The 27,295-nt window shown below is 41.3% G+C and overlaps 1 protein-coding gene across 1 annotated transcript in view; it reads right to left on the bottom strand.

Moving 5' to 3' along the window:
* HMGXB3 (HMG-box containing 3) overlaps positions 1 to 27,295 on the bottom strand; it is a 517,423-nt gene that overhangs the window by 9,761 nt on the left and 480,367 nt on the right. Inside the window, exons 18-20 of the mRNA XM_053718650.1 lie at positions 23,892 to 24,025; positions 3,404 to 3,520; positions 1,977 to 2,186 (exon numbers count right to left, since the gene is read on the bottom strand). Of these exons, the coding sequence (XP_053574625.1) occupies positions 1,977 to 2,186; positions 3,404 to 3,520; positions 23,892 to 24,025 (461 nt within the window). The remainder of the gene's footprint in view (positions 1 to 1,976; positions 2,187 to 3,403; positions 3,521 to 23,891; positions 24,026 to 27,295) is intronic.

Below are 27,295 nucleotides of genomic sequence, written 5' to 3'. Positions count from 1 at the left end.
GGGTGTGTTAGGGTTAGGGTTAGACTTAGGTTTAGGGGTTAATAAATTTATTATAGTGGCGGCGGCAGATTAGGGGTTAATAAATTTAATATAGTTGCGGCAACGTTGGGGGGGCAGATTAGGGGTTAATGAATAAAATGTAGGGTTCGGCGATGTTGGGGGCATCAGATTAGGGGTTCATAAGTATAATGTAGGTGGCAGCGGTGTTCGGAGCGGCAGATTAGGGGTTAATAATATAATGTAGGTGGCGACGATGTCGGGGACGGCAGATTAGGGGTTAATAAGTGTAATATTAGGGGTGTTTAGACTCGGGGTTCATGTTAGGGTGTTAGGTGTAGACATAACTTTTATTTCCCCCTTAGGAAACAATGGGGCTGCGTTAGGAGCTGAACGCTGCTTTTTTGCAGGTGTTCGGTTTTTTAGCCAGCTCTGCCCCATTGTTTCCTATGGGGAAATCGTGCACGAGCACGTTTAGCCAGCTCACCGCTGACTTAAGCAACGCTGGTATTACAGTGAGATGTGGAGCTAAGTTTTGCTCAACACTCACTTTTCTAAGGCTAACGCCGGCTTGCAGAAAACTCGCAATACCAGCGTTGTCTTAAGTGAGCGGTGAGAAAAAAAGGCTCGTTAGCACCGCACACCATTACCAACAAAAACTCGTAATCTATCCGATTGTTATTTAGGACCACGGGTGACTGATTTAGGATATTTACATTAGGGGTATATGTCTATTACCAACATTTTCGGGATGGTTAATAGTATTAAAAACAATACAGTGTGTTAGATCCATTGAGTGATCAGAAAGAGCTTTTTTGTAGGCAGATCATTTGTGACGTGATGAATGCTAGTGACCAAAACAAGGTTTTTTAGTTGTGAACGGTACCAGTGAGCTCCACTGATCGAAAAACAAGGTAAACCTGCTTCTTGGAGAAAAGTAGGTATGACATCTTCTTCAACCAGAATGAGTTGTGCCTTGAAAAATAGCACTAGTAAACGATATAAGTCAGTTCCAGGGCTGATGTCTACAAACAGTGAAGGAGGCCAATCAGAGCAAAAAGTAATATGTATGTACCTCGGGAGTGTCTGTTTTCAGAGCACAATACTACAAAATTGTTTTTTTAAAGGACTAATTCACTGACATCAAAACCTACTTTTTAATCTGTGGCCTTCATCAGGAGAGTTGCAGCCACAAACAAATAAAATAAAAATACATAGTTAGAATTATCTTGTATTAAGCCTGTCATGAAGTGTAAGAACAGATTGAAAGAGTCCTTCCAGAGACTTGTATGCCATTTTGAGATTGATTTCTAATCACCCTGTAGTTAAAGGGCCATGAAACCCACATTTTTTCTTTCATGATTTAGAAAGAGAATGTAATTGTAAACATCTTTCTAATTTACTTATATTATCTCATTTGTTTTATTCTCTTGATATTCTTTGCTGAAAAGCATATCTAGATATGCTCAGTAGCTGCTGATTGGTTGCTGCACATAGAAGCCTTGTGTGATTGGCTCACCATGTGCATTGCTTTTTCTTCAACTAAGGATATCTCAAAAATGAAGCAAAATAAATAATAGAAATAAATTTTAATGTTGTTTAAATTTCTAGTCTCTATCTGAATCATGAAAGAAAGATTTTGGGTTTAGTGGCCCTTTAAGTATCCCATTCTGCAAAAAAGGAGCTGCTTTAGTTTAGGAAACAAAAATGTAAAAATGAAAGCCAAATTTTTCTACCTTCTCTAAGTGGATGCCTCTGGAAGAACCCATATGAAAAATGTTCTGCTTCTTTACTCTAAAACTTACTCAATAAGAGTTGTTGACTTAAAAGCAGTTTTGACATCCATCTAATAAATTTACCACAGGAAAGCTATTGGCCAAGGAAAAATATAACAGCTTTTTGTAAAAGAAGACATTTTTTAGAAGTATATAGTCCAGACAAAAATATATAATAATAAATAAAATTATAAGTTCACTAACCATTGGTGGCTCTGAGGTATCTGAGAAGCATCCCTGATTCTTGCCCCACATTTTCTGGGTTAAATTTGGGTAACAGAGATCAGCACAGAGAGCAACTTGTGTGGCCATGTCAACTACATACACAGGAGGCCAGTGCCGTGAAGAGGCCAAGAGATCTACATGATCTCGAGGGCTTTCTCCACGAACAATATACTTTGACCCACAAACCACCTAAAAAGAGGAAACAAGAAGGCACTTCAGTATCCAAACCGTAAAACACACACACGTACTGGCAAAGAATAAAACCTAAAAACAAAAAGTAAACATAGATTGACACAAAGTTGCATATAAAAAAAAAAGATTGCAATTTTAGTGTAGAAACGTTTGCAGGGAATACTATTTTTTTTTTGTTTCCTCTCCTTTTATGAATTCATTAATATAAGCTTAGTTTTATTTCCAATTTTATATTACAATCACAATATAAACAAATATTGTGCTGATTTGCATTATTTTTAAAAAACGTTCTCTCTTTTTCTGGCTCAGCTACATTACTAAGTAAATGATATGCAACATCACTCCTCTGGAACAGACCTAATTGATATTACTATTTATCAAGGGTATCTAGGAGCTCACATTAGCATTTTGTTCTTTATCATTTTCATAAAGAGAAGCCGTCTGCCAAGAGCGAACAGCAGCTCAGTGACTTGTTCTATGGCCCGGTTACCACCTGGGAGTAGCTTCTTTTGCTTCATCATTGCCAAACTTACGTATATGAGTATGTGATTAGTTAGTGGCTGTCACATGATACAGGGGGCCAGCAAATTAAAGTCAATTTTGAAATTTCTCAGAAAAAAAACTACTGCTTAATTAAAAGTAAGTGCTATTACATTATCTTTTTATTATATACCTGTTGATTATTCAACTCTACTGTATTTAATGGCACTTTAACTGTGAACCTGAAATCAAAAGTAAAAAGTTATAATTAAATTACTAAATATGATAATACTAGCAAGATGTACAGCAATATATACAAGCTAGGGCATAATGCGTTTTAAAAATAATTTCTGCAAAACTAAAAATAAGTATTCTCCATCTGAACAAGACTTGTCACTTTTGTGGTTCTGATTATTTTGAATAAATGTTATAACAGACAACAGCCTGGCATTTCTTGCAATGTAATTCTTTTACATAATACACTAATTTGGCAATAGGTGATTGTTGTGTATGCAGTGGGTTATTTAACACCATGATTACTGGCAGCGGACAATTATGACTAAAAATTTAAAGGGCGCATATCTTAAGAACGGTTTATGGTTTATAACCGTTTATCATTTTTTTTAATAAGATTGATGTCAGTTTAAATAATGCTCATAACCGTTTTTTTTTTTTTTAAAGCGAGGAATGTAACTGACAGAAGAAAATGTAGAGTGCAAAAATATTTCACATACCTGGTGAGGACACACTTTGTAAAGTTTCCCTCCTGTGAGGTGAGATGGAGGCTGCTTGACCTGTGTTCCATTCTGTATAAACTCAGAAAGAGTCAGAAGGGAGTAACACATCTGATCCTATGGAAAGGGAAGGGGAACAAGATACTCAGAACTTCAGAATGCCATAAACACTAACTGGTCTAAATGTGTTTTTTACAAATGCTGTAATGCTATTATTAATAGACTAGTCCTAAAGCCTGTGTACACGGGCCATTTTTTGCAGTACAGCGGTCCCACCCCTTGCTCTCTCTCTATCCATCCTCTCTTTTGCTCTCTCTTTCTCCCCTCTCTTTTACTCTCTCTCTCCCCCCTCTCTTTTACTCTCTCACCCCTCTCTTTTGGTCTCTTTCCCCCCCTCTCTTTTGCTCTCTCTCTCCCCCCTCTCTTTTGCTCTCTCTCTCCCCCCCTCTCTTTTGCGGTCTCTCTCCCCCTCTTTTGCTCTCTCTCTCTCCCCCTCTTTTGCTGTCTCTCTTCCCCCCTCTCGTTTGCTCTCTCTCCTCTCGTTTGCTCTCTCTCCTCTCGTTTGCTCTCTCTCTCCTCTCTTTTGCTGTCTCTCTCCCTCTCTTTTGCCCTCTCTCCCCCTCTCTTTTGCGCTCTCTCCCCCTCTCTTTTGCGCTCTCTCCCCCCTCTCTTTTGTGCTCTCTCCCCCTCTCGTTTGCTCTCTCCCTCCCTCTCTTTTGCGCTCTCTCCCCCTCTTTTGCGCTTTCCCCCCTCTCTTTTGTGCTCTCTCTCTCCTCTCTTTTGCTGTCTCTCTCCCTCTCTTTTGCGCTCTCTCCCCCTCTCTTTTGCGCTCTCTCCCCCTTCTCTTTTGCTCACTCTCCCCCCTCTCTTTTGTGCACTCTCCACCCTCTCTTTAGCGCACTCTCCCCCTCTCTTTAGCGCACTCTCCCCCTCTCTTTTGCGCACTCTCCCCCCCTCTCTTTTGCGCACTCTCCCCCCTCTCTTTTGCACACTCTCTCCCCCTCTCTTTTGCTGTCACTCTCCCCCCCCTCTCTTTTGCTGTCACTCTTCCCCCTCTCTTTTGCCGTCACTCTCCCCCCTCTCTTTTGCTGTCACTCTGCCCCCTCTCTTTTGCTGTCACTCTGCCCCCTCTCTTTTTTGCACTCTCCCCCCTCTCTTTTGCGCTCTCTCCCCACTCTCTTTTGTTGTCTCTCCCCCCCTTTCTTTTGCTGTCTCTCCCCCCTCTCTTTTGCTGTCTATCTCCCCCTCTCTTTTGCTGTCTCTCCCCCCCTCTCTTTTGCTGTCTCTCCCCCCCTCTCTTTTGCTGTCTCTCTCCCCCCTCTCTTTTGCTGTCTCTCTCCCCCGTCTACTTTGCTGTTTCTCTCCCTCCTCTCTTTTGCTGTCTCTCTCCCCCCTCTCTTTTGCTGTCTCTCTCTCCCTCCTCTTCTGCTCTCTGTCTCTCGGCATCTGGCCCCGCCCGCGCCATGCACGGTCACGCCCATGTCACACCAGCCGACCACGCCCACAGCGCACCTGTCCGGCCACGCCCACTCCGCACCCGCCCGGCCACGCCCACTCCACCACACAACGCGAGGTCAGTTGGAAGGCCAGGTGTGTTTGTCCTTGTGCGCAGTCTCTACTGTGCATGACAGCTTCGGACAAACACACTTGGCCTTTTATTATATAGGATACTGATAGTAAACCTCTAATCATTGTTAAAATAAATGTGTAACTGCTAAAATTGTTAAGAGACAGATGACACAAATAAAAAAACTTAAACAAGCTAACACCTATAAAGCAAAAATAAACAAGTGAAAAAGTGGTAGGAGTGCATATTAATTGAAGAGCATTTCACTAAACAGAGATTTTTAAAAAAAACAAAACAATTTGTTTAATATCACAAGCAGTTTTATTGCAATAGTTTTTTCTAAAACTGTTGTTATGATCATTTAATTATTTTTATAGGCCCTCACAGCATATGTGCGTATGGTGCAGAAAAACAGTAATAACTTTTATTAGAAGCATTTTTGCTAAGTGAAGTATATAGCAAAATGTTTCTATTTCAAACTGAAATGCGCCTATGCACATTTAATTTTGACCTTTCCCTTTAAATGTTTACCTCATATTATAGAAAAACAATGACAGATACAATCTACACTTTGGTATTTGTTTTGTGCAAATTTAATGAATCAGATGAATTAATTCGCTGGATGTTAAATCACCAGATTTTAAAGGGACATGAAACCCAAAAAATTTCTTTCATGATTCAGTTAGAGCATACAATTTTAAATAACTTCTTTTATCTTATTTTCTTAATTCTCTTGGTATCCTTTGTTGAAAAGCATATCTAGAAAGGCTCAGCGGTTTGGAGATAGCTGTTGATTGGTGGCTGAACTTGCATGCCCATTTTAATTGGCTTACAAATGTGTTGAACTTGCTCCCAGGAGTGCATTGCTGCTTTTTCAATAAAAGAGAATGAAGTATAATTGATACCAGAAGCAAATTGGAAAATTGTTTAAAAATGTATAATCTATGTGAATATTGAAAGAAAAATTTGGAGTTTCATGTCCCTTTAAGGCATACAGGAACAGTGAGTTCTGCATACATTTTCAGTCCTCGATATGACACCTGAAAATTATGAATAATTAACATTCAAGGTTTTAAATAATCGTTTATTTTTCTTATATTCATGAAGCCATTACCCTGCAGACCTGTGAGCATTAACAAGAGGGTGCCACATAGTGTTTCACACAAATACCAAATATGGATCATAATCTACTCAAATTAAAATTACTCACAACTATAAGACACCAAGTAGCTCAACGCACTCCACAAATAAAAAGATACATGCAGACAACTTATTAAAGAACCACAAAATATGGTATAATTGAATAACTGAAAAATGCGTGCTATAAAAAAAATAATTAACACTTAGTTTGAATTTCAAATGAGCAGTAGCCTATTTTCTGGTAAATTTAATCCAATGCTCTCTCCCCTATATCATGTGACAGCCATCAGCCAATCACAAAATGCATATATGTAAATGCTGTGCACTTTTGCACATGCTCAGTAGAAGCTGGAGCCTCAGAAAGTGTGAGTATATAAAGAATGTACTTGTTTTGATAATGGATGTATATTGGAAAGATTTTTTTTAAATTGCATGGTCTATGTGAATCATTAAACTTTAATTTTGACTCAAGTGTCCTTTTAAGGCAAACACATGCATATTTAATGTATTGCTTTCAATATATGTATATTTTGATACTTTTAGTGTTTCGAACTACTGGCAGTGACACATAAAGCTAAATAAATTGGGAACTATGAAGCCCATTTATTTGGTGTCTTATACTTGTAAGTACCTGTCATTTGGAAACATTAGGATCAGTATTCGCTGATCCATTATGTGGTGTAATCTGTTTGTTAGTGACAGTTTTTTACTGTTTAAGCCTATGGCAGTGATGGCGAACCTTGGCACTCCAGATGTTTCAGAACTACATTTCCCATGATGCTTGACTGGACTTCAGAATGCATTATGGGAAATGTAGTTCTGAAACATCTGGAGTGCCAAGGTTCACCATCACTGGCCTATAGGCTCTACCTGTCAAGCAGCCCATTGTCAGTGTTAAGGATTATCCTTTCAAGCAAGTAAAGCAACAGTTTCCTATTTCAGTTTGGACATTCATAGCCTCATATTACCAAGGGAGGTGTTTCTTCAAATTTGAAATATGTGGTCATTTGCACGATATTTTATATTTATGTTACTGTTATCAGCATTTTTTAGATGAAGAGCATCCCCTAGTGTAGTTCTCCCACCAGTGGGAAATCTTATTTTTTACATTTTCATATATTATTAATTAGTTATCTAGTTAAAATAGTTTATACATATAATAAAAAAAAAGAAAAAAAAAAAGAAGATTGAAATGGTATTGGAATAAATATGTATTCTTGTTCTTTTTTGGTTATTAAAATTTCGACTTAAACAAGGCATTGTAATCGAGGTCAAGAAAAAGAAGGTTGATTATGCCAACAAGTACTGTTATATTATGTAAATAAATCCAAGGTCAGTATTACAGGTATATACAGCTTATAAAGTGTCAGGACCACCAAAATAATTATTGCTTCCACAGTTGTCACCAATATCACCAAACAATTGATGCACTTGTTCCTGAGGCTGGTTGATAAGAAAAATATGTCCTCAAATTGGTCTATGACTGACTTCGCCCCCCTTGACCCACCAGGTGGAGGAAAAAAGATAGTGAAGATGGGGGAATTACAGTGCATGCTATATATGTTTGATGTGGTGACTCCGCAGTCTGAGGGGATTTATGATCATACATCTGCTTTACCCATAGCCGCTTGGGTAATGTCCGTTTTACCCGGGTAATCCTAGAATGACCCAATATCTGACATTACCCGCAACATAGACACCAAATAGTGTGCCTGAAAACAGTGACTTGTCAGCTTTCTATGTGTCAGATCATTTTCACTGCTCTAACAAGATATATGAAAGTACAATCATATGTTTTTTACATTATGTCACATATGAGTTAAGCAAGATATACTAAAGTATATGGGGGACATTTTTTTAAATACACATTTAGTCTATTCTCTACTATACAGCTAAAGTAGATGTGGGCTGTTTTGAAATCACCTTCTTGCTCCATTTTTTAGACGCACAAATATTTAATTTTACTGCCATTAATGATCTATGATTTCTATCACAGAATTACATAAAAAGTAGATGCTGTGCATATAGAATAAACTGCTAATAATTTTTCTGGGAAAGGGACTACAATGGATTGCACAATGGACAAGAAATTAAAGATACCGCATACTTAAAGGGACACTAAAGTCAAAATTAAAGGGACACTGAACCCAATTTTTTTCTTTTAGGATTCGGATAGAGCATTCAATTTTAAGCAACTTTCTAATTTACTTCTATTATCCATTTTTCTTTGTTCTTTTGCTATTTTTATTTGAAAAAGAAGGCATCTAAGCTAAGGAGCCAGCAATGTTTTGGTTCAGGACCATGGACAGCATTTTTTTATTGGTGCTGTCCAATTAGCAAGGACAACCCAGGTTGTTCCCCAAAAATGGGCCGGCATCTAAACTTACATTCTTGCTTTTCAAATAAAGATACTAAGAGAATGAAGAAAATTTGTTAATAGGAGTAAATTAGAAAGCTTAAAATTGCATGTTCTATCTGAATCACAAAAGAAAAAATTTGGGTTCAGTGTCCCTTTAAACTTTCATGATTCAGATACAGCATGCAGTTTTAATACCCTTTTAAATTCCCTTCTATTTTCAAATGTGCTTTGTTCTCTTAGTATCCCTTGTTAAAAAATGAATACACACATAGCATACACTAGTGGGAGCTGCAGCTAATTGGTGCCTGCACACATTTGTCTCTTGTGATTGGCTAAATAGATATTTTCAGCTTCCTGTCAGCAGTGCAATGTTGTCCCTTCAGCAATGGATAACAAGAGAATGAAGACGTTTTGATAACAAAATTAAATTGGAAAGTTGTTTAATATTGTATGTTCTATCTGAATCATAAAATAAAATTTTAAAGGGACACTAAAGTCAAAATTAAACTTTCATGATTCAGATACAGCATGCAGTTTTAAGAGACTTTCCTATGTACTTCTATTATCAAATTTTGCACATTCTTTTTATATATACACATTGTTTGAGGCTTAAGATCCTACTGAGCATGTGCACAAGTTCATAGGGTATACGTATACTAGGCTGTGATTGGCTGATGGCTGTCACATAATACAGGCGGCAGACAAATTGGAAAAAAACAGAATTTATGTTTACCTGATAAATTACTTTCTCCAACGGTGTGTCCGGTCCACGGCGTCATCCTTACTTGTGGGATATTCTCTTCCCCAACAGGAAATGGCAAAGAGCCCAGCAAAGCTGGTCACATGATCCCTCCTAGGCTCCGCCTACCCCAGTCATTCGACCGACGTTAAGGAGGAATATTTGCATAGGAGAAACCATATGGTACCGTGGTGACTGTAGTTAAAGAAAATAAATTATCAGACCTGATTAAAAAAACCAGGGCGGGCCGTGGACCGGACACACCGTTGGAGAAAGTAATTTATCAGGTAAACATAAATTCTGTTTTCTCCAACATAGGTGTGTCCGGTCCACGGCGTCATCCTTACTTGTGGGAACCAATACCAAAGCTTTAGGACACGGATGAAGGGAGGGAGCAAATCAGGTCACCTAAATGGAAGGCACCACGGCTTGCAAAACCTTTCTCCCAAAAATAGCCTCAGAAGAAGCAAAAGTATCAAACTTGTAAATTTTGGTAAAAGTGTGCAGTGAAGACCAAGTCGCTGCCCTACATATCTGATCAACAGAAGCCTCGTTCTTGAAGGCCCATGTGGAAGCCACAGCCCTAGTGGAATGAGCTGTGATTCTTTCGGGAGGCTGCCGTCCGGCAGTCTCGTAAGCCAATCTGATGATGCTTTTAATCCAAAAAGAGAGAGAGGTAGAAGTTGCTTTTTGACCTCTCCTTTTACCGGAATAAACAACAAACAAGGAAGATGTTTGTCTAAAATCCTTTGTAGCATCTAAATAGAATTTTAGAGCGCGAACAACATCCAAATTGTGCAACAAACGTTCCTTCTTTGAAACTGGTTTCGGACACAGAGAAGGTACGATAATCTCCTGGTTAATGTTTTTGTTAGAAACAACTTTTGGAAGAAAACCAGGTTTAGTACGTAAAACCACCTTATCTGCATGGAACACCAGATAAGGAGGAGAACACTGCAGAGCAGATAATTCTGAAACTCTTCTAGCAGAAGAAATTGCAACTAAAAACAAAACTTTCCAAGATAATAACTTAATATCAACGGAATGCAAGGGTTCAAACGGAACCCCCTGAAGAACTGAAAGAACTAAATTGAGACTCCAAGGAGGAGTCAAAGGTTTGTAAACAGGCTTAATTCTAACCAGAGCCTGAACAAAGGCTTGAACATCTGGCACAGCGGCCAGCTTTTTGTGAAGTAACACAGACAAGGCAGAAATCTGTCCCTTCAGGGAACTTGCAGATAATCCTTTTTCCAATCCTTCTTGAAGGAAGGATAGAATCCTAGGAATCTTAACCTTGTCCCAAGGGAATCCTTTAGATTCACACCAACAGATATATTTTTTCCAAATTTTGTGGTAAATCTTTCTAGTTACAGGCTTTCTGGCCTGAACAAGAGTATCGATAACAGAATCTGAGAATCCTCGCTTCAATAAGATCAAGCGTTCAATCTCCAAGCAGTCAGCTGGAGTGAAACCAGATTCGGATGTTCGAACGGACCCTGAACAAGAAGGTCTCGTCTCAAAGGTAGCTTCCAAGGAGGAGCCGATGACATATTCACCAGATCTGCGTACCAAGTCCTGCGTGGCCACGCAGGAGCTATCAAGATCACCTACGCCCTCTCCTGATTGATCCTGGCTACCAGCCTGGGGATGAGAGGAAACGTCGGGAACACATAAGCTAGTTTGAAGGTCCAAGGTGCTACTAGTGCATCCACTAGAGCCGCCTTGGGATCCCTGGATCTGGACCCGTAGCAAGGAACTTTGAAGTTCTGACGAGAGGCCATCAGATCCATGTCTGGAATGCCCCACAGCTGAGTGACTTGGGCAAAGATTTCCGGATGGAGTTCCCACTCCCCCGGATGCAATGTCTGACGACTCAGAAAATCCGCTTCCCAATTTTCCACTCCTGGGATGTGGATAGCAGACAGGTGGCAGGAGTGAGACTCCGCCCATAGAATGATTTTGGTCACTTCTTCCATCGCCAGGGAACTCCTTGTTCCCCCCTGATGGTTGATGTACGCAACAGTTGTCATGTTGTCTGATTGAAACCGTATGAACTTGGCCCTCGCTAGCTGAGGCCAAGCCTTGAGAGCATTGAATATCGCTCTCAGTTCCAGAATATTTATCGGTAGAAGAGATTCTTCCCGAGACCAAAGACTCTGAGCTTTCAGGGATCCCCAGACCGCGCCCCAGCCCATCAGACTGGCGTCGGTCGTGACAATGACCCACTCTGGTCTGCGGAATGTCATCCCTCGTGACAGGTTGTCCAGGGACAGCCACCAACGGAGTGAGTCTCTGGTCCTCTGATTTACTTGTATCTTCGGAGACAAGTCTGTATAGTCCCCATTCCACTGACTGAGCATGCACAGTTGTAATGGTCTTAGATGAATGCGTGCAAAAGGAACTATGTCCATTGCCGCTACCATCAACCCGATCACTTCCATGCACTGAGCTATGGAAGGAAGAGGAACGGAATGGAGTATCCGACAAGAGTCTAGAAGTTTTGTTTTTCTGGCCTCTGTCAGAAAAATCCTCATTTCTAAGGAGTCTATTATTGTTCCCAAGAAGGGAACCCTTGTTGACGGAGATAGAGAACTCTTTTCCACGTTCACTTTCCATCCGTGAGATCTGAGAAAGGCCAGGACAATGTCCGTGTGAGCCTTTGCTTGAGGAAGGGACGACGCTTGAATCAGAATGTCGTCCAAGTAAGGTACTACAGCAATGCCCCTTGGTCTTAGCACAGCTAGAAGGGACCCTAGTACCTTTGTGAAAAGCCTTGGAGCAGTGGCTAATCCGAAAGGAAGCGCCACGAACTGGTAATGTTTGTCCAGGAATGCGAACCTCAGGAACAGATGATGTTCCTTGTGGATAGGAATATGTAGATACGCATCCTTTAAATCCACCGTGGTCATGAATTGACCTTCCTGGATGGAAGGAAGAATAGTTCGAATGGTTTCCATCTTGAACGATGGAACCTTGAGAAACTTGTTTAAGATCTTGAGATCTAAGATTGGTCTGAACGTTCCCTCTTTTTTGGGAACTATAAACAGATTGGAGTAGAACCCCATCCCTTGTTCTCTTAATGGAACGGGATGAATCACTCCCATTTTTAACAGGTCTTCTACACAATGTAAGAATGCCTGTCTTTTTATGTGGTCTGAAGACAACTGAGACCTGTGGAACCTCCCCCTTGGGGGAAGTCCCTTGAATTCCAGAAGATAACCTTGGGAGACTATTTCTAGCGCCCAAGGATCCAGAACATCTCTTGCCCAAGCCTGAGCGAAGAGAGAGAGTCTGCCCCCCACCAGATCCGGTCCCGGATCGGGGGCCAACATTTCATGCTGTCTTGGTAGCAGTGGCAGGTTTCTTGGCCTGCTTTCCCTTGTTCCAGCCTTGCATTGGTCTCCAAGCTGGCTTGGCTTGAGAAGTATTACCCTCTTGCTTAGAGGACGTAGCACTTTGGGCTGGTCCGTTTCTACGAAAGGGACGAAAATTAGGTTTATTTTTTGCCTTGAAAGGCCGATCCTGAGGAAGGGCGTGGCCCTTACCCCCAGTGATATCCGAGATAATCTCTTTCAAGTCAGGGCCAAACAGCGTTTTCCCCTTGAAAGGAATGTTAAGTAGCTTGTTCTTGGAAGACGCATCAGCCGACCAAGATTTCAACCAAAGCACTCTGCGCGCCACAATAGCAAACCCAGAATTCTTAGCCGCTAACCTAGCCAATTGCAAAGTGGCGTCTAGGGTGAAAGAATTAGCCAATTTGAGAGCATTGATTCTGTCCATAATCTCCTCATAAGGAGGAGAATCACTGTCGACCGCCTTTATCAGCTCATCGAACCAGAAACATGCGGCTGTAGCGACAGGGACAATGCATGAAATTGGTTGTAGAAGGTAACCCTGCTGAACAAACATCTTTTTAAGCAAACCTTCTAATTTTTTATCCATAGGATCTTTGAAAGCACAACTATCCTCTATGGGTATAGTGGTGCGTTTGTTTAAAGTGGAAACCGCTCCCTCGACCTTGGGGACTGTCTGCCATAAGTCCTTTCTGGGGTCGACCATAGGAAACAATTTTTTAAATATGGGGGGAGGGACGAAAGGAATACCGGGCCTTTCCCATTCTTTATTAACAATGCCCGCCACCCGCTTGGGTATAGGAAAAGCTTCTGGGAGCCCCGGCACCTCTAGGAACTTGTCCATTTTACATAGTTTCTCTGGAATGACCAACTTGTCACAATCATCCAGAGTGGATAATACCTCCTTAAGCAGAATGCGGAGATGTTCCAACTTAAATTTAAATGCAATCACATCAGGTTCAGCTTGTTGAGAAATGTTCCCTGAATCAGTAATTTCTCCCTCAGACAAAACCTCCCTGGCCCCATCAGACTGAGTTAGGGGCCCTTCAGAAATATTAATATCAGCGTCGTCATGCTCTTCAGTATCTAAAACAGAGCAGTCGCGCTTACGCTGATAAGTGTTCATTTTGGCTAAAATGTTTTTGACAGAATTATCCATTACAGCCGTTAATTGTTGCATAGTAAGGAGTATTGGCGCGCTAGATGTACTAGGGGCCTCCTGAGTGGGCAAGACTCGTGTAGACGAAGGAGGGAATGATGCAGTACCATGCTTACTCCCCTCACTTGAGGAATCATCTTGGGCATCATTGTCATTGTCACATAAATCACATTTATTTAAATGAATAGGAATTCTGGCTTCCCCACATTCAGAACACAGTCTATCTGGTAGTTCAGATATGTTAAACAGGCATAAACTTGATAACAAGTACAAAAAACGTTTTAAAATAAAACCGTTACTGTCACTTTAAATTTTAAACTGAACACACTTTATTACTGCAAATGCGAAAAAACATGAAGGAATTGTTCAAAATTCACCAAATTTTCACCACAGTGTCTTAAAGCCTTAAAAGTATTGCACACCAAATTTGGAAGCTTTAACCCATTTAAACTAATAAAGGGGGGTAGCATTAATATATCCACCTGCCCCCCACAGCATGCCAAAACTGTTAGTCCAAGTAACAATTCTAGAAATTCTAGTAAAAAAATTCTTCGTGCCATGAGCACAAATGCTCGCAGCTTAGGAAATAAATTACCTGAACTCATTTCAATAATGACTAGGGACAACTTGGATTTAGTAGCTATAACAGAAACATGGTACAATGATTTGCATGACTGGGACATAGTCATACCTGGATACAGGTTATTTAAAAAGAACAGAGTAGGAAAGAAAGGTGGAGGAGTTGCTTTGTATGTAAATGAAAATATAAAGGTTACTGAAATTGTAGGAACAAATGATGAGGTGGAAAGTATTTGGGTGACTTTGGAAATTGGAGATAAAAATGTTTTTAGAATAGGGGTTGTATATAGGCCTCCATTGCAGGATGAAAAACTGGACAATCTGTTATTAGATGAAATAACCAAAATGACCATGAAGGGTAAGGTTATAGTACTGGGGGACTTTAATTTGCCAGATATAGACTGGAAGATTCCTTCTGCTAGATCGGCTAGAAGCAGGTATATTCTTGAATCTCTGCTAGGGGAATCACTTGAACAATTAGTCAAGGAACCAACTCGTAAGGAAGCTATATTAGATCTAATACTTACAAACAGTGATACAGTTTCAGATGTGTCTGTAGGTGAGAACTTAGGATCCAGTGATCATCAATCTGTTTGGTTTAGTATTCATGTTCAGGAACTGTACACCCAGACTAAAACAAAAGTTTTAGACTTTAGGACGGCAGATTTTTCATTAATGGGAGAATACCTAAAAAACTATTTAAAGGGGAAAAATCTTATTACAGGGGTTCAAGAACAGTGGGAATTTGTGAAAGGTGCCATTTTAGATGCAACCGCACACTGTATTAGACATGTCTGTAAAAGTAAAAGAAAGCGGAAACCAATTTGGTTTTCCAAAGAAGTAGCACATGCTGTAAAGACAAAAAAGATAGCTTATAAAAATTACAGACACACACAAGCAGATGATGATATGAAAATATGGAGACTCCAACAAAAAAAGACTAAGCAGTTAATTAGGAAGGTTAAAGCTCATGCAGAAGAGAAGATAGCACAGTCAGTAAAACATGGGGACAAAACATTCTTTAGATATATCAGTGAAAGAAGAAAAAATAAGGTAGGAATAGTAAAATTGAAATCAGTTGATGGTAGAATAATAGAAGGAGATAAGCAGATTGCAGACTGTCTCAATGATTACTTCTGTTCTGTTTTCACTAAAGATTGTGAAGATACAATGTCTACATTAAGGGATGCTATGCAAAATAGAAACAAGCTTAACAGTAATCTTTTTACAGAGGATGAGGTTTTGTTAGCATTATCAAAAATAAATGTTACAAAGGCAGTGGGTCCTGATAATATTCATCCAAGGGTTTTAAAAGAACTTCGTTCAGTGCTAACTGTCCCATTAACTGATCTGTTTAATCAGTCACTATTAACAGGAGCTGTCCCAGATGATTGGAGAATAGCAAATGTAATACCTCTTCATAAAAAGGGCAGTAGAGAAGAATCTGGCAACTACAGGCCAGTTAGTTTAACTTCAGTAGTAGGGAAATTAATGGAAAGCCTCTTAAAGGAAAGAATTATGACTTACATAAAGACAAACAATTTAGAGGACCAAAATCAGCATGGTTTTACTTCAGGGAGATCATGTCAGACTAATCTAATTGACTTCTTTGATTATGTAACAAAAGTATTAGACAAGGGAGGAGCAGTTGATGTAGCATATCTAGATTTCAGCAAAGCATTTGACACCGTCCCACACAATAAACTTATTCACAAACTATATCTCCTTGGTCTAGATTCAAAAATTGTGAACTGGGTGGAATGCTGGCTTAAGGACAGAAAACAAAGTGTCTTAGTAAATGGAGTTCATTCAGCAGAGGGGGCTGTTACTAGTGGTGTTCCTCAGGGGTCAGTTCTGGGGCCTGTTTTGTTTAACATATTTATCTGCGATATCAGCAAAGGGCTACAGGGGAAAGTATGTCTCTTTGCAGATGATACAAAAATTTGCAACAGAGTGGATGTTCCAGGGGGGGTAGACAAAATGAGAAGTGATATACAACAATTGGAGGATTGGACAAACGACTGGGATCTAAAGTTTAACACAGCAAAGTGTAAAATAATGCATTTAGGGAAGAAAAATCCAAATGTTAATTACAGACTCAATGACACTTTACTGACTGTTACAGACGAGGAACAGGACTTGGGAATTATTATTTCAGATGATTTAAAACTTAGTAAACAATGTAGTAAGGCAGCGAGTAAGGCTAGCAGAATGCTTGGATGTATTGGTAGAGGTATTTGCAGCAGAAATAGTAAGGTTCTTATGCCACTTTATAGATCATTAGTTAGGCCTCATCTTGAGTATTGTGTGCAGTTCTGGAGGCCATATCTTCAGAAGGATATTAACAAACTTGAATCTGTGCAAAGGAGGGCTACCAAAATGGTACATGGTCTAAAAAATAAAACTTACCAGGATAGGCTCAATGAGCTTAGAGGAGAGAAGGGAAAGAGGTGATATGATAGCAACTTTCAAGTACATTAAAGGGTTTAGTAAAACTGAGGCTGTGGGTATTTTACATAAAATGGAAAATTCAAGAACAAGGGGTCATGAGCTCAAGCTAAAGGGTAGTAGATTCAGGAGTAATTTGAGGAAGCACTTCTTTACAGAAAGAGTGATTGATTTATGGAATAAACTTCCTCAAGAGGTAGTAGCAACAAACACTGTGGGGGACTTTAAAAATGCATGGGACAAGCATAGGGCTATCCTACGAACTAGATAAGTTTATACTGTTAGGTAAGGTGGGGCAGACTTGCTGGGCCTATGGCTCTTATCTGCCGTCAATATCTATGTTTCTATAACGGAACCGGAGCCGTTTTGAACTTTAACCCCTTTACAGTCCCTGGTATCTGCTTTGCTGAGACCCAACCAAGCCCCAAGGGGAATACGATACCAAATGACGCCTTCAGAAAGTCTTTTCTAAGTATCAGAGCTCCTCTCACATGCGACTGCATGCCATGCCTCTCAAAAACAAGTGCGCAACACCGGCGCGAAAATGAGGCTCTGCCTATGCTTTGGGAAAGCCCCTAAAGAATAAGGTGTCTAAAACAGTGCCTGCCGATATTATTATATCAAAATACCCAGATAAAATGATTCCTCAAGGCTAAATATGTGTTAATAATCAATCGATTTAGCCCAAAAAAAGTCTACAGTCTTAATAAGCCCTTTTTGAAGCCCTTATTTACAATCGTAATAAACATGGCTTACCGGATCCCAGAGGGAAAATGACAGCTTCCAGCATTACATCGTCTTGTTAGAATGTGTCATACCTCAAGCAGCAAGAGACCGCTCACTGTTCCCCCAACTGAAGTTAATTGCTCTCAACAGTCCTGTGTGGAACAGCCATGGATTTTAGTGACGGTTGCTAAAATCATTTTCCTCATACAAACAGAAATCTTCATCTCTTTTCTGTTTCTGAGTAAATAGTACATACCAGCACTATTTCAAAATAACAAACTCTTGATTGAATAATAAAAACTACAGTTAAACACTAAAAAACTCTAAGCCATCTCCGTGGAGATGTTGCCTGTACAACGGCAAAGAGAATGACTGGGGTAGGCGGAGCCTAGGAGGGATCATGTGACCAGCTTTGCTGGGCTCTTTGCCATTTCCTGTTGGGGAAGAGAATATCCCACAAGTAAGGATGACGCCGTGGACCGGACACACCTATGTTGGAGAAAGTACATTTATGCTTACCTGATAAATTAATTTCTTCTATGGTACGACGAGTCCACGGATTCATCCTTTACTTGTGGGATATTATCCTCCTGCCAACAGGAAGTGGCAAAGAGCACCACAGCAGAGCTGTCTATATAGCTCCTCCCTTAGCTCCACCCCCCAGTCATTCGACCGAAGGTACAGGAAGAAAAAGGAGAAACTACAAGGTGCAGAGGTGACTGAAGTTTAAAATAAAAAAATATAATCTGTCTTAAAATGGCAGGGCGGGCCGTGGACTCGTCATACCATAGAATAAATTAATTTATCAGGTAAGCATAAATTTACTTTTCTTCTATAAGGTACAACGAGTCCACGGATTCATCCTTTACTTGTGGGATACAATACCAAAGCTACAGGACACGGAGGAACGGAAGGGACAAGACAGATGGTTAAACAGAAGGCACCACTGCTTGAAGAACCTTTCTCCCAAAAATAGCCTCCGAAGAAGCAAAAGTATAAAATTTGTAAAATTTGGAAAAGGTATGAAGCGAAGACCAAGTCGCAGCCTTACAAATCTGTTCAACAGAAGCATCATTTTTAAAAGCCCATGTGGAAGCCACCGCTCTAGTAGAGTGAGCTGTAATCCTTTCAGGAGGCTGCTGTCTAGCAGTCTCGTATGCCAAACAGATGATGCTTTTCAGCCAAAAAGAAAGAGAGGTAGCCGTAGCTTTTTGACCTCTACGTTTTCCAGAATAGACAACAAACAAAGAAGATGTTTGACGGAAATCTTTGGTTGCTTGCAAGTAAAACTTCAAAGCACGAACCACGTCCAAGTTGTGCAACAGATGCTCCTTCTTAGAGGAAGGATTAGGACACCGAGAAGGAACAACAATTTCCTGATTGATATTCCTATTAGTAACAACCTTAGGAAGGAATCCAGGTTTGGTACGCAAAACCACCTTATCAGCATGGAAAACAAGATAAGGCGAGTCGCATTGCAATGCAGATAGTTCAGAAACTCTTCGAGCCGAAGAGATAGCAACTAAAAACAGAACTTTCCAAGATATAAGCTTAACATCTATGGAATGCATAGGTTCAAACGGAACCCCTTGAAGAACTTTAAGAACTAAATTCAAACTTCATGGCGGAGCAACAGGTTTAAACACAGGCTTGATTCTAACTAAAGCCTGACAGAACTACTGAACGTCTGGAACATCTGCCAGACGCTTGTGCAGTAGAATTGATAAAGCAGATATCTGTCCCTTTAAGGAACTAGCTGATAGCCCCTTCTCCAATCCTTCTTGGAGAAAGGACAAAATCCTAGGAATCCTGATCTTACTCCATGAGTAGCCTTTGGATTCAAACCATTAAAGATATTTACGCCATATCTTATGATAAATTTTCCTGGTGACAGGCTTTCGAGGCTGAATCAAGGTATCTATGACCGACTCCGAGAAACCCCGCTTGGATAAGATCAAGCGTTCAATCTCTAAGCAGTCAGCCACAGAGAAACTAGATTTGGATGCTGGAACGGACCTTGAATCAGAAGGTCCTGTCTCAGTGTCCAGAGTCCATGGTGGAAGAGATGACATGTCCACCAGGTCTGCATACCAAGTCCTGCGTGGCCACGCAGGTGCTATCAAAATCACCGAAGCTCTCTCCTGTTTTATTCTGGCAATCAAACGAGGAAGGAGAAGAAATGGTGGAAACACATAAGCCAGGTTGAACGACCAGGGTACTGCTAGAGCATCTATCAGTACTGCCTGAGGATCCCTTGACCTGGACCCGTAACGAGGAAGTTTGGCGTTCTGATGAGAAGCCATCAGATCCAATTCTGGTGTGCCCCATTGCTGAATCAATTGTGCAAACACCTCCGGATGGAGTTCCCACTCCCCCGGAAGAAAAGTCTGACGACTTAGAAAATCCACTTCCATGTTCTCCACTCCTGGGATATAGATTGCTGATAGATGGTAAGAGTGAATCTCTGCCCATCGAATTATTTTGGTAACCTCTATCATCGCTAGAGAACTCTTTGTTCCCCCCTGATGATTGATATATGCTACAGTCGTCCACAAACCCTGTGCTTTCAGGGAATTCCAGACTGCACCCCAGCCCAATAGGCTGGCGTCCGTCGTCACTATGACCCACGCTGGCCTGCGGAAACACATTCCCTTGGACAGATGATCCCGTGACAACCACCAAAGAAGAGAGTCTCTGGTCTCTTGATTCAGATTTATCTGAGGAGATAAAGCTGCATAATCCCTATTCCACTGTTTGAGCATGCATAGTTGCAGTGGTCTGAGATGCAAGCAAGCAAACGGAACTATGTCCATTGCCGCTACCATTAAGCCGATTACCTCTATACACTGAGCCACTGACGGCCGAGGAATGGAATGAAGAGCTCGGCAGATGGATAAAATCTTTGATTTCCTGACCTCCGTCAGAAAAATTTTCATGTCCACCGAATCTATCAGAGTTCCCAGGAATGGAACTCTTGTGAGAGGGATAAGTGAACTCTTTTTTACGTTCACCTTCCACCCGTGAGATCTTAGAAAAGCCAACACGATGTCCGTGTGAGACTTGGCTAGTTGGTAAGTCGACGCCTGAATTAAGATATCGCCCAGATAAGGCGCCACAGCTATGCCCCACGGCCTTAGAAACGCCAGAAGGGACCCTAGCACCTAACTGGTAATGCTTGTCCAGAAAGGCGAACCTGAGGAACTGGTGATGATCTTTGTGGATAGGGATGTGTAGATACGCATCCTTTAAGTCCACGGTGGTCATATATTGACCCTCCTGGAACGTCGGCAAAATAGTCCAAATGGTCTCCATCTTGAAGGATGGGACTCTGAGGAATTTGTTTAGGATCTTGAGATCCAAAATTGGTCTGAAGGTTCCCTCTTTTTTGGGAACCACAAACAGATTGGAGTAGAACCCCTGCCCCTGTTCTGTTTTCAGAACTGGGCAGATCACTCCCATGGTATATAGGTCTTCTACACAGCGTAAGAACGCCTCTCTTTTTGTCTGGTTTACAGACAATTGAGAAAGATGGAATCTCCCCCTTGGGGGAGAATCTTTGAAATCTAAAAGATACCCCTGGGTTACGATTTCTAAAGCCCAGGAGTCCTGAACGTTTCTTGCCCAAGCCTGAGCAAAGAGAGAAAGTCTGCCCCCCACTAGATCCAGTCCCGGATCGGGGGCTACCCCTTCATGCTGTCTTGGTGGCAGCAGCAGGCTTCCAGACTGACTTGGATTGAGCAAAATTCCCCTCTTGCTTTGCAGCAGGGGAAGAGGTAGAGGGACCACCTTTGAAGTTTCGAAAGGAACGAAAATTATTTTGTTTGGTCCTCATCTTATTTGTCTTATCCTGAGGAAGGGCATGGCCTTTCCCTCCAGTGATGTCTGAAATGATCTCTTTCAGTTCAGGCCCGAATAGGGTCTTACCCTTGAAAGGGATGGCTAAAAGCTTAGCTTTTGATGACACATCAGCAGACCAGGACTTAAGCCATAACGCTCTACGAGCTAAAATGGCAAAACCTGAATTCTTTGCCGCTAATTTAGCCAGTTGAAAAGCGGCATCTGTAATGAAAGAATTAGCTAGCTTGAGAGCCCTAATTCTATCCAGAATATCATCTAATGGGGTCTCAACCTGAAGAGCCTCTTCCAGAGCCTCGAATCAAAAGGACGCTGCAGTAGTTACAGGAACAATGCACGCTATAGGTTGGAGAAGAAAACCCTGATGAACAAATATTTTCTTCAGGAGACCCTCTAATTTTTTATCCATAGGATCTTTGAAAGCACAATTGTCCTCAATAGGTATAGTTGTACGCTTAGCCAGGGTAGAAATAGCTCCCTCCACCTTAGGGACCGTCTGCCACGAGTCCCGCATGGTGTCTGATATGGGAAACATTTTCTTAAAAGTAGGAGTGGGAGCGAACGGAATACCTGGTCTATCCCACTCCTTAGTAACAATGTCCGAAATCCTCTGAGGGACCGGAAAAACATCAGTGTAGGCAGGAACCTCTAGAAATCTGTCCATTTTACACAATTTCTCTGGAACTACAATAGGGTCACAATCATCCAGAGTCGCTAAAACCTCCCTGAGCAATAAGCGGAGGTGTTCTATTTTAAATTTAAAAGCCGTCATATCTGAGTCTGTCTGAGGGAACATATTTCCTGAATCAGAAATCTCTCCCTCAGACAGCAAATCCCTCACCCCCAACTCAGAACATTGTGAGGGTACAGCGGATATGGCTAATAAAGCGTCAGAGGGCTCAGCATTTGTTCTCACACCAGACCTACTGCGCTTCCCCTGCAACCCAGGCAGCTTAGATAAAACCTCTGTGAGGGTAGTATTTATAACTGCGGCCATATCTTGCAGGGTGAAAGAATTAGACGCACTAGAAGTACTTGGCGTCGCTTGTGTGGGCGTTAATGGTTGTGACACTTGGGGAGAATTAGATGGCATAACCTGATTCCCTTCTGACTGAGAATCATCCTGCAACATACTTTTAGTAGCTAAAATATGTTCTTTGCAATTTATTGACCTTTCAGTGCATGAGGGACACATTCTAAGTGGAGGTTCCACAATGGCTTCTAAACATATTGAACATTGACTTTCCTCAATGTCATACATGTTGAACAGGCTAGTAATTACTACAAACAAGCATGAAAACACTTTATTTAGTGAAAAAAATAACAATCTTAAAAAATGGTACTGCGCCTTTAAGAGAAAAAAAGCATACACGTTCTGCAAAACTGCTTTAAAATGCACCAAATTTTTCAAAGTTTTGCAAGCAGACACAATATATGTAGTTAAGATTGCTCCACAAGGAAATGTAACATTTAACCCTTTAATGCAAACAGGATTGAAATTAGGCCTAAATCCTGAAAAAAACATCCCCAGCACCTTGCCACAGCCCTGCTGTGGCCCTACCTGCCCTTAGGGATAGTAAATATGGGGTTAAAGCTTCGATTTGGCCCAAAACATCCACCAGGGCCCTCAGGAGTTAGAGCTTGCTGTGTGAAAATAACTGCGCATCTGAGGCGCGAAAATAGGCCCCGCCCATCTCACTCGATGTCTCTACAGCCTCAAAGAACCGCACCAGAGCGGTTTTCAACTAGCTATGTGGGTTCTGAGACCCAAAAAATAAGCCAAGTGTACCCTCAATAAAGTGGCCCAAAAAAAAGTTATTGCCCACAAAACGTTAACAGCACTCCCAGTTCATAAAACGTTTGCCCACAAACATTCACAACTCAGTGTCAACCATTTTTGTAATTAGCCCCTTATGCAAGCTTAGTAATGCCCTTCTTATTAGCTCTTAGGATTACTGCTTACCCTTACCCTCATGGGCATACTGTCAGCCTTTCTGAAATATCACAGTCTCTCCAGAAAAAATGACTGAACATACCTCACTGCTGTATAGCATGAAAACGTTCCTCACACTGAAGTTTCTTGTACTCCTCGGCCTCTGTGGGAACAGCACTGGATCTTAGTTACAAATGCTAAGATCATCATCCTCCAGGCAGAAGTCTTCATCCATCTGCTGCCTGAGAGTAAATAGTACACACCGGTACCATTTAAAAAAACAAACTCTTGCTTGAAGAAATTAAAAATGAATATTTTATCACCTCTTTCACTTTACCCTTCCTAGTACTTAGAGTAGGCAAAGAGAATGACTGGAGAGTGGAGCTAAGGGAGGAGCTATATAGACAGCTCTGCTGTGGTGCTCTTTGCCACTTCCTGTTGGCAGGAGGATAATATCCCACAAGTAAAGGATGAATCCATGGACTCGTCGTACCTTATAGAAGAAATATAAAATTTGTCAGAAAAAAAAATCTACTGCTTATTTGAAATTTAGAGTGTTATTGCATTGTCTTTTTATTATGCAATTCTACTGTATTTAGTGGTCCTTTAACATAAGGAACAGTTTTATACCTTTGTATCTGTACTGTTCCATGGGATTCCACAGAGGGACAGGATGTTCTGTAGCTCTTCTTTGCTATGCAAGTTCATCTGATCCAGTTTCAGAGACCCTTCCTGGAGCAGTTTCACCAGAGTACTTGCATTACCTAAAACCAAACACATCAATTTATTAGGTGATTTATGTCAACCTTATCAGCATACACAGAAATATGGGACAACATTCTAAAAAACACTGCTTGGTCAGTAAGACTCTTTCCTCCTATTCTATGTTCATATTATGTGTGTGTATATAGACTAAACACAAAATGATACAAAATTATAGATATACACATTATGTATCCAAATTTTCTTTCTACTGGTACTATGTGTATGAAAGTATTAAACATGATAAAACTACTTATAGGTTGCATGTATAAAATGTATTACCGTATTGTTCCGAGTATAGGCCGCTCCTGATTATAAGCCGCACCCTTAAAGTTTGGTGCCATTTTAAAGAAATTAAAATTTTAACTTAACATAAATACACACATTACTGCCTGATCTTAAAGGGACAGTCTAGGCCAAAAACATAATTTATGCTTACCTGATAAATTCCTTTCTTCTGTTGTGTGATCAGTCCACGGGTCATCATTACTTCTGGGATATAACTCCTCCCCAACAGGAAATGCAAGAGGATTCACCCAGCAGAGCTGCATATAGCTCCTCCCCTCTACGTCAGTCCCAGTCATTCGACCAAGAATCAACGAGAAAGGAGTAACCAAGGGTGAAGTGGTGACTGGAGTATAATTTAAAAGATATTTACCTGCCTTAAAACAGGGCGGGCCGTGGACTGATCACACAACAGAAGAAAGGAATTTATCAGGTAAGCATAAATTATGTTTTCTTCTGTTATGTGTGATCAGTCCACGGGTCATCATTACTTCTGGGATACCAATACCAAAGCAAAAGTACACGGATGACGGGAGGGATAGGCAGGCTCATTATACAGAAGGAACCACTGCCTGAAGAACCTTTCTCCCAAAAATAGCCTCCGAAGAAGCAAAAGTGTCAAATTTGTAAAATTTGGAAAAAGTATGAAGCGAAGACCAAGTTGCAGCCTTGCAAATCTGTTCAACAGAGGCCTCATTCTTAAAGGCCCAAGTGGAAGCCACAGCTCTAGTGGAGTGAGCTGTAATTCTTTCAGGAGGCTGCTGTCCAGCAGTCTCATAGGCTAAACGTATTATGCTACGAAGCCAAAAAGAGAGAGAGGTAGCAGAAGCTTTTTGACCTCTCCTCTGTCCAGAATAAACGACAAACAGGGAAGAAGTTTGGCGAAAATCTTTAGTTGCCTGCAAGTAGAACTTGAGGGCACGAACTACATCCAGATTGTGTAGAAGACGTTCCTTCTTTGAAGAAGGATTTGGACACAAGGATGGAACAACAATCTCTTGATTGATATTCCTGTTAGTGACTACCTTAGGTAAGAACCCAGGTTTAGTACGCAGAACTACCTTGTCTGAGTGAAAAATCAGATAAGGAGAATCACAATGTAAGGCTGATAACTCAGAGACTCTTCGAGCCGAGGAAATAGCCATTAAAAAACAGAACTTTCCAAGATAACAATTTTATATCAATGGAATGAAGGGGTTCAAACGGAACACCCTGTAAAACGTTAAGAACTAAGTTTAAACTCCATGGCGGAGCAACAGCTTTAAACACAGGCTTGATCCTAGCTAAAGCCTGACAAAAGGCCTGGACGTCTGGATTTTCTGACAGACGCCTGTGTAACAAGATGGACAGAGCTGAAATCTGTCCCTTTAATGAACTAGCTGATAGACCCTTTTCTAAACCTTCTTGTAGAAAGGACAATATCCTAGCGATCCTAACCTTACTCCAGGAGTAACCTTTGGATTCGCACCAGTATAGGTATTTACGCCATATTTTATGGTAAATCCTTCTGGTAACAGGCTTCCTAGCCTGTATCAGGGTATCAATAACCGACTCAGAAAAACCACGTTTTGATAAAATCAAGCGTTCAATTTCCAAGCAGTCAGCTTCAGAGAAGTTAGATTTTGATGTTTGAATGGACCCTGTATCAGAAGGTCCTGTCTTAGAGGTAGAGACCAAGGCGGACAGGATGACATGTCCACTAGATCTGCATACCAAGTCCTGCGTGGCCATGCAGGCGCTATTAGAATCACTGATGCTCTCTCCTGTTTGATTTTGGCAATCAAACGAGGAAGCAGCGGGAAGGGTGGAAACACATAAGCCATCCCGAAGTTCCAAGGTGCTGTCAAAGCATCTATCAGAACCGCTCCCGGATCCCTGGATCTGGACCCGTAGAGAGGAAGTTTGGCGTTCTGGCGAGACGCCATGAGATCTATCTCTGGTTTGCCCCAACGTCGAAGTATTTGGGCAAAGACCTCCGGATGAAGTTCCCACTCCCCCGGATGAAAAGTCTGGCGACTCAAGAAATCCGCCTCCCAGTTCTCCACTCCCGGGATGTGGATTGCTGATAGGTGGCAAGAGTGAGACTCTGCCCAGTGAATTATCTTTGATACTTCCATCATTGCTAGGGAGCTTCTTGTCCCTCCCTGATGGTTGATGTAAGCTACAGTCGTGATGTTGTCCGACTGAAACCTGATGAACCCCCGAGTTGTTAATTGGGGCCAAGCCAGAAGGGCATTGAGAACTGCTCTCAATTCCAGGATGTTTATTGGAAGGAGACTCTCCTCCTGATTCCATAGTCCCTGAGCCTTCAGAGAATTCCAGACAGCGCCCCAACCTAGTAGGCTGGCGTCTGTTGTTACAATTGTCCAGTCTGGCCTGCTGAATGGCATCCCCCTGGACAGGTGTGGCCGATAAAGCCACCATAGAAGAGAATTTCTGGTCTCTTGATTCAGATTCAGAGTAGGGGACAAATCTGAGTAATCCCCATTCCACTGACTTAGCATGCACAATTGCAGCGGTCTGAGGTGTAGGCGTGCAAAAGGTACTATGTCCATTGCCGCTACCATTAAGCCGATCACCTCCATGCATTGAGCTACTGACGGGTGTTGAATGGAATGAAGGACACGGCATGCATTTTGAAGCTTTGTTAACCTGTCTTCTGTCAGGTAAATCTTCATTTCTACAGAATCTATAAGAGTCCCCAAGAATGGAACTCTTGTGAGAGGAAAAAGAGAACTCTTCTTTTCGTTCACTTTCCATCCATGCGACCTTAGAAATGCCAGAACTAACTCTGTATGAGACTTGGCAGTTTGAAAGCTTGAAGCTTGTATTAGAATGTCGTCTAGGTACGGAGCTACCGAAATCCCTCGCGGTCTTAGTACCGCCAGAAGGGCACCCAGAACCTTTGTGAAGATTCTTGGAGCCGTAGCCAATCCGAATGGAAGAGCTACAAACTGGTAGTGCCTGTCTAAGAAGGCAAACCTTAG

This window comes from Bombina bombina, chromosome 6, assembly GCF_027579735.1.
Source record: "Bombina bombina isolate aBomBom1 chromosome 6, aBomBom1.pri, whole genome shotgun sequence".
NCBI lineage: Eukaryota > Metazoa > Chordata > Amphibia > Anura > Bombinatoridae > Bombina > Bombina bombina.
This window is presented reverse-complemented; position numbering and strand designations above follow the sequence as displayed.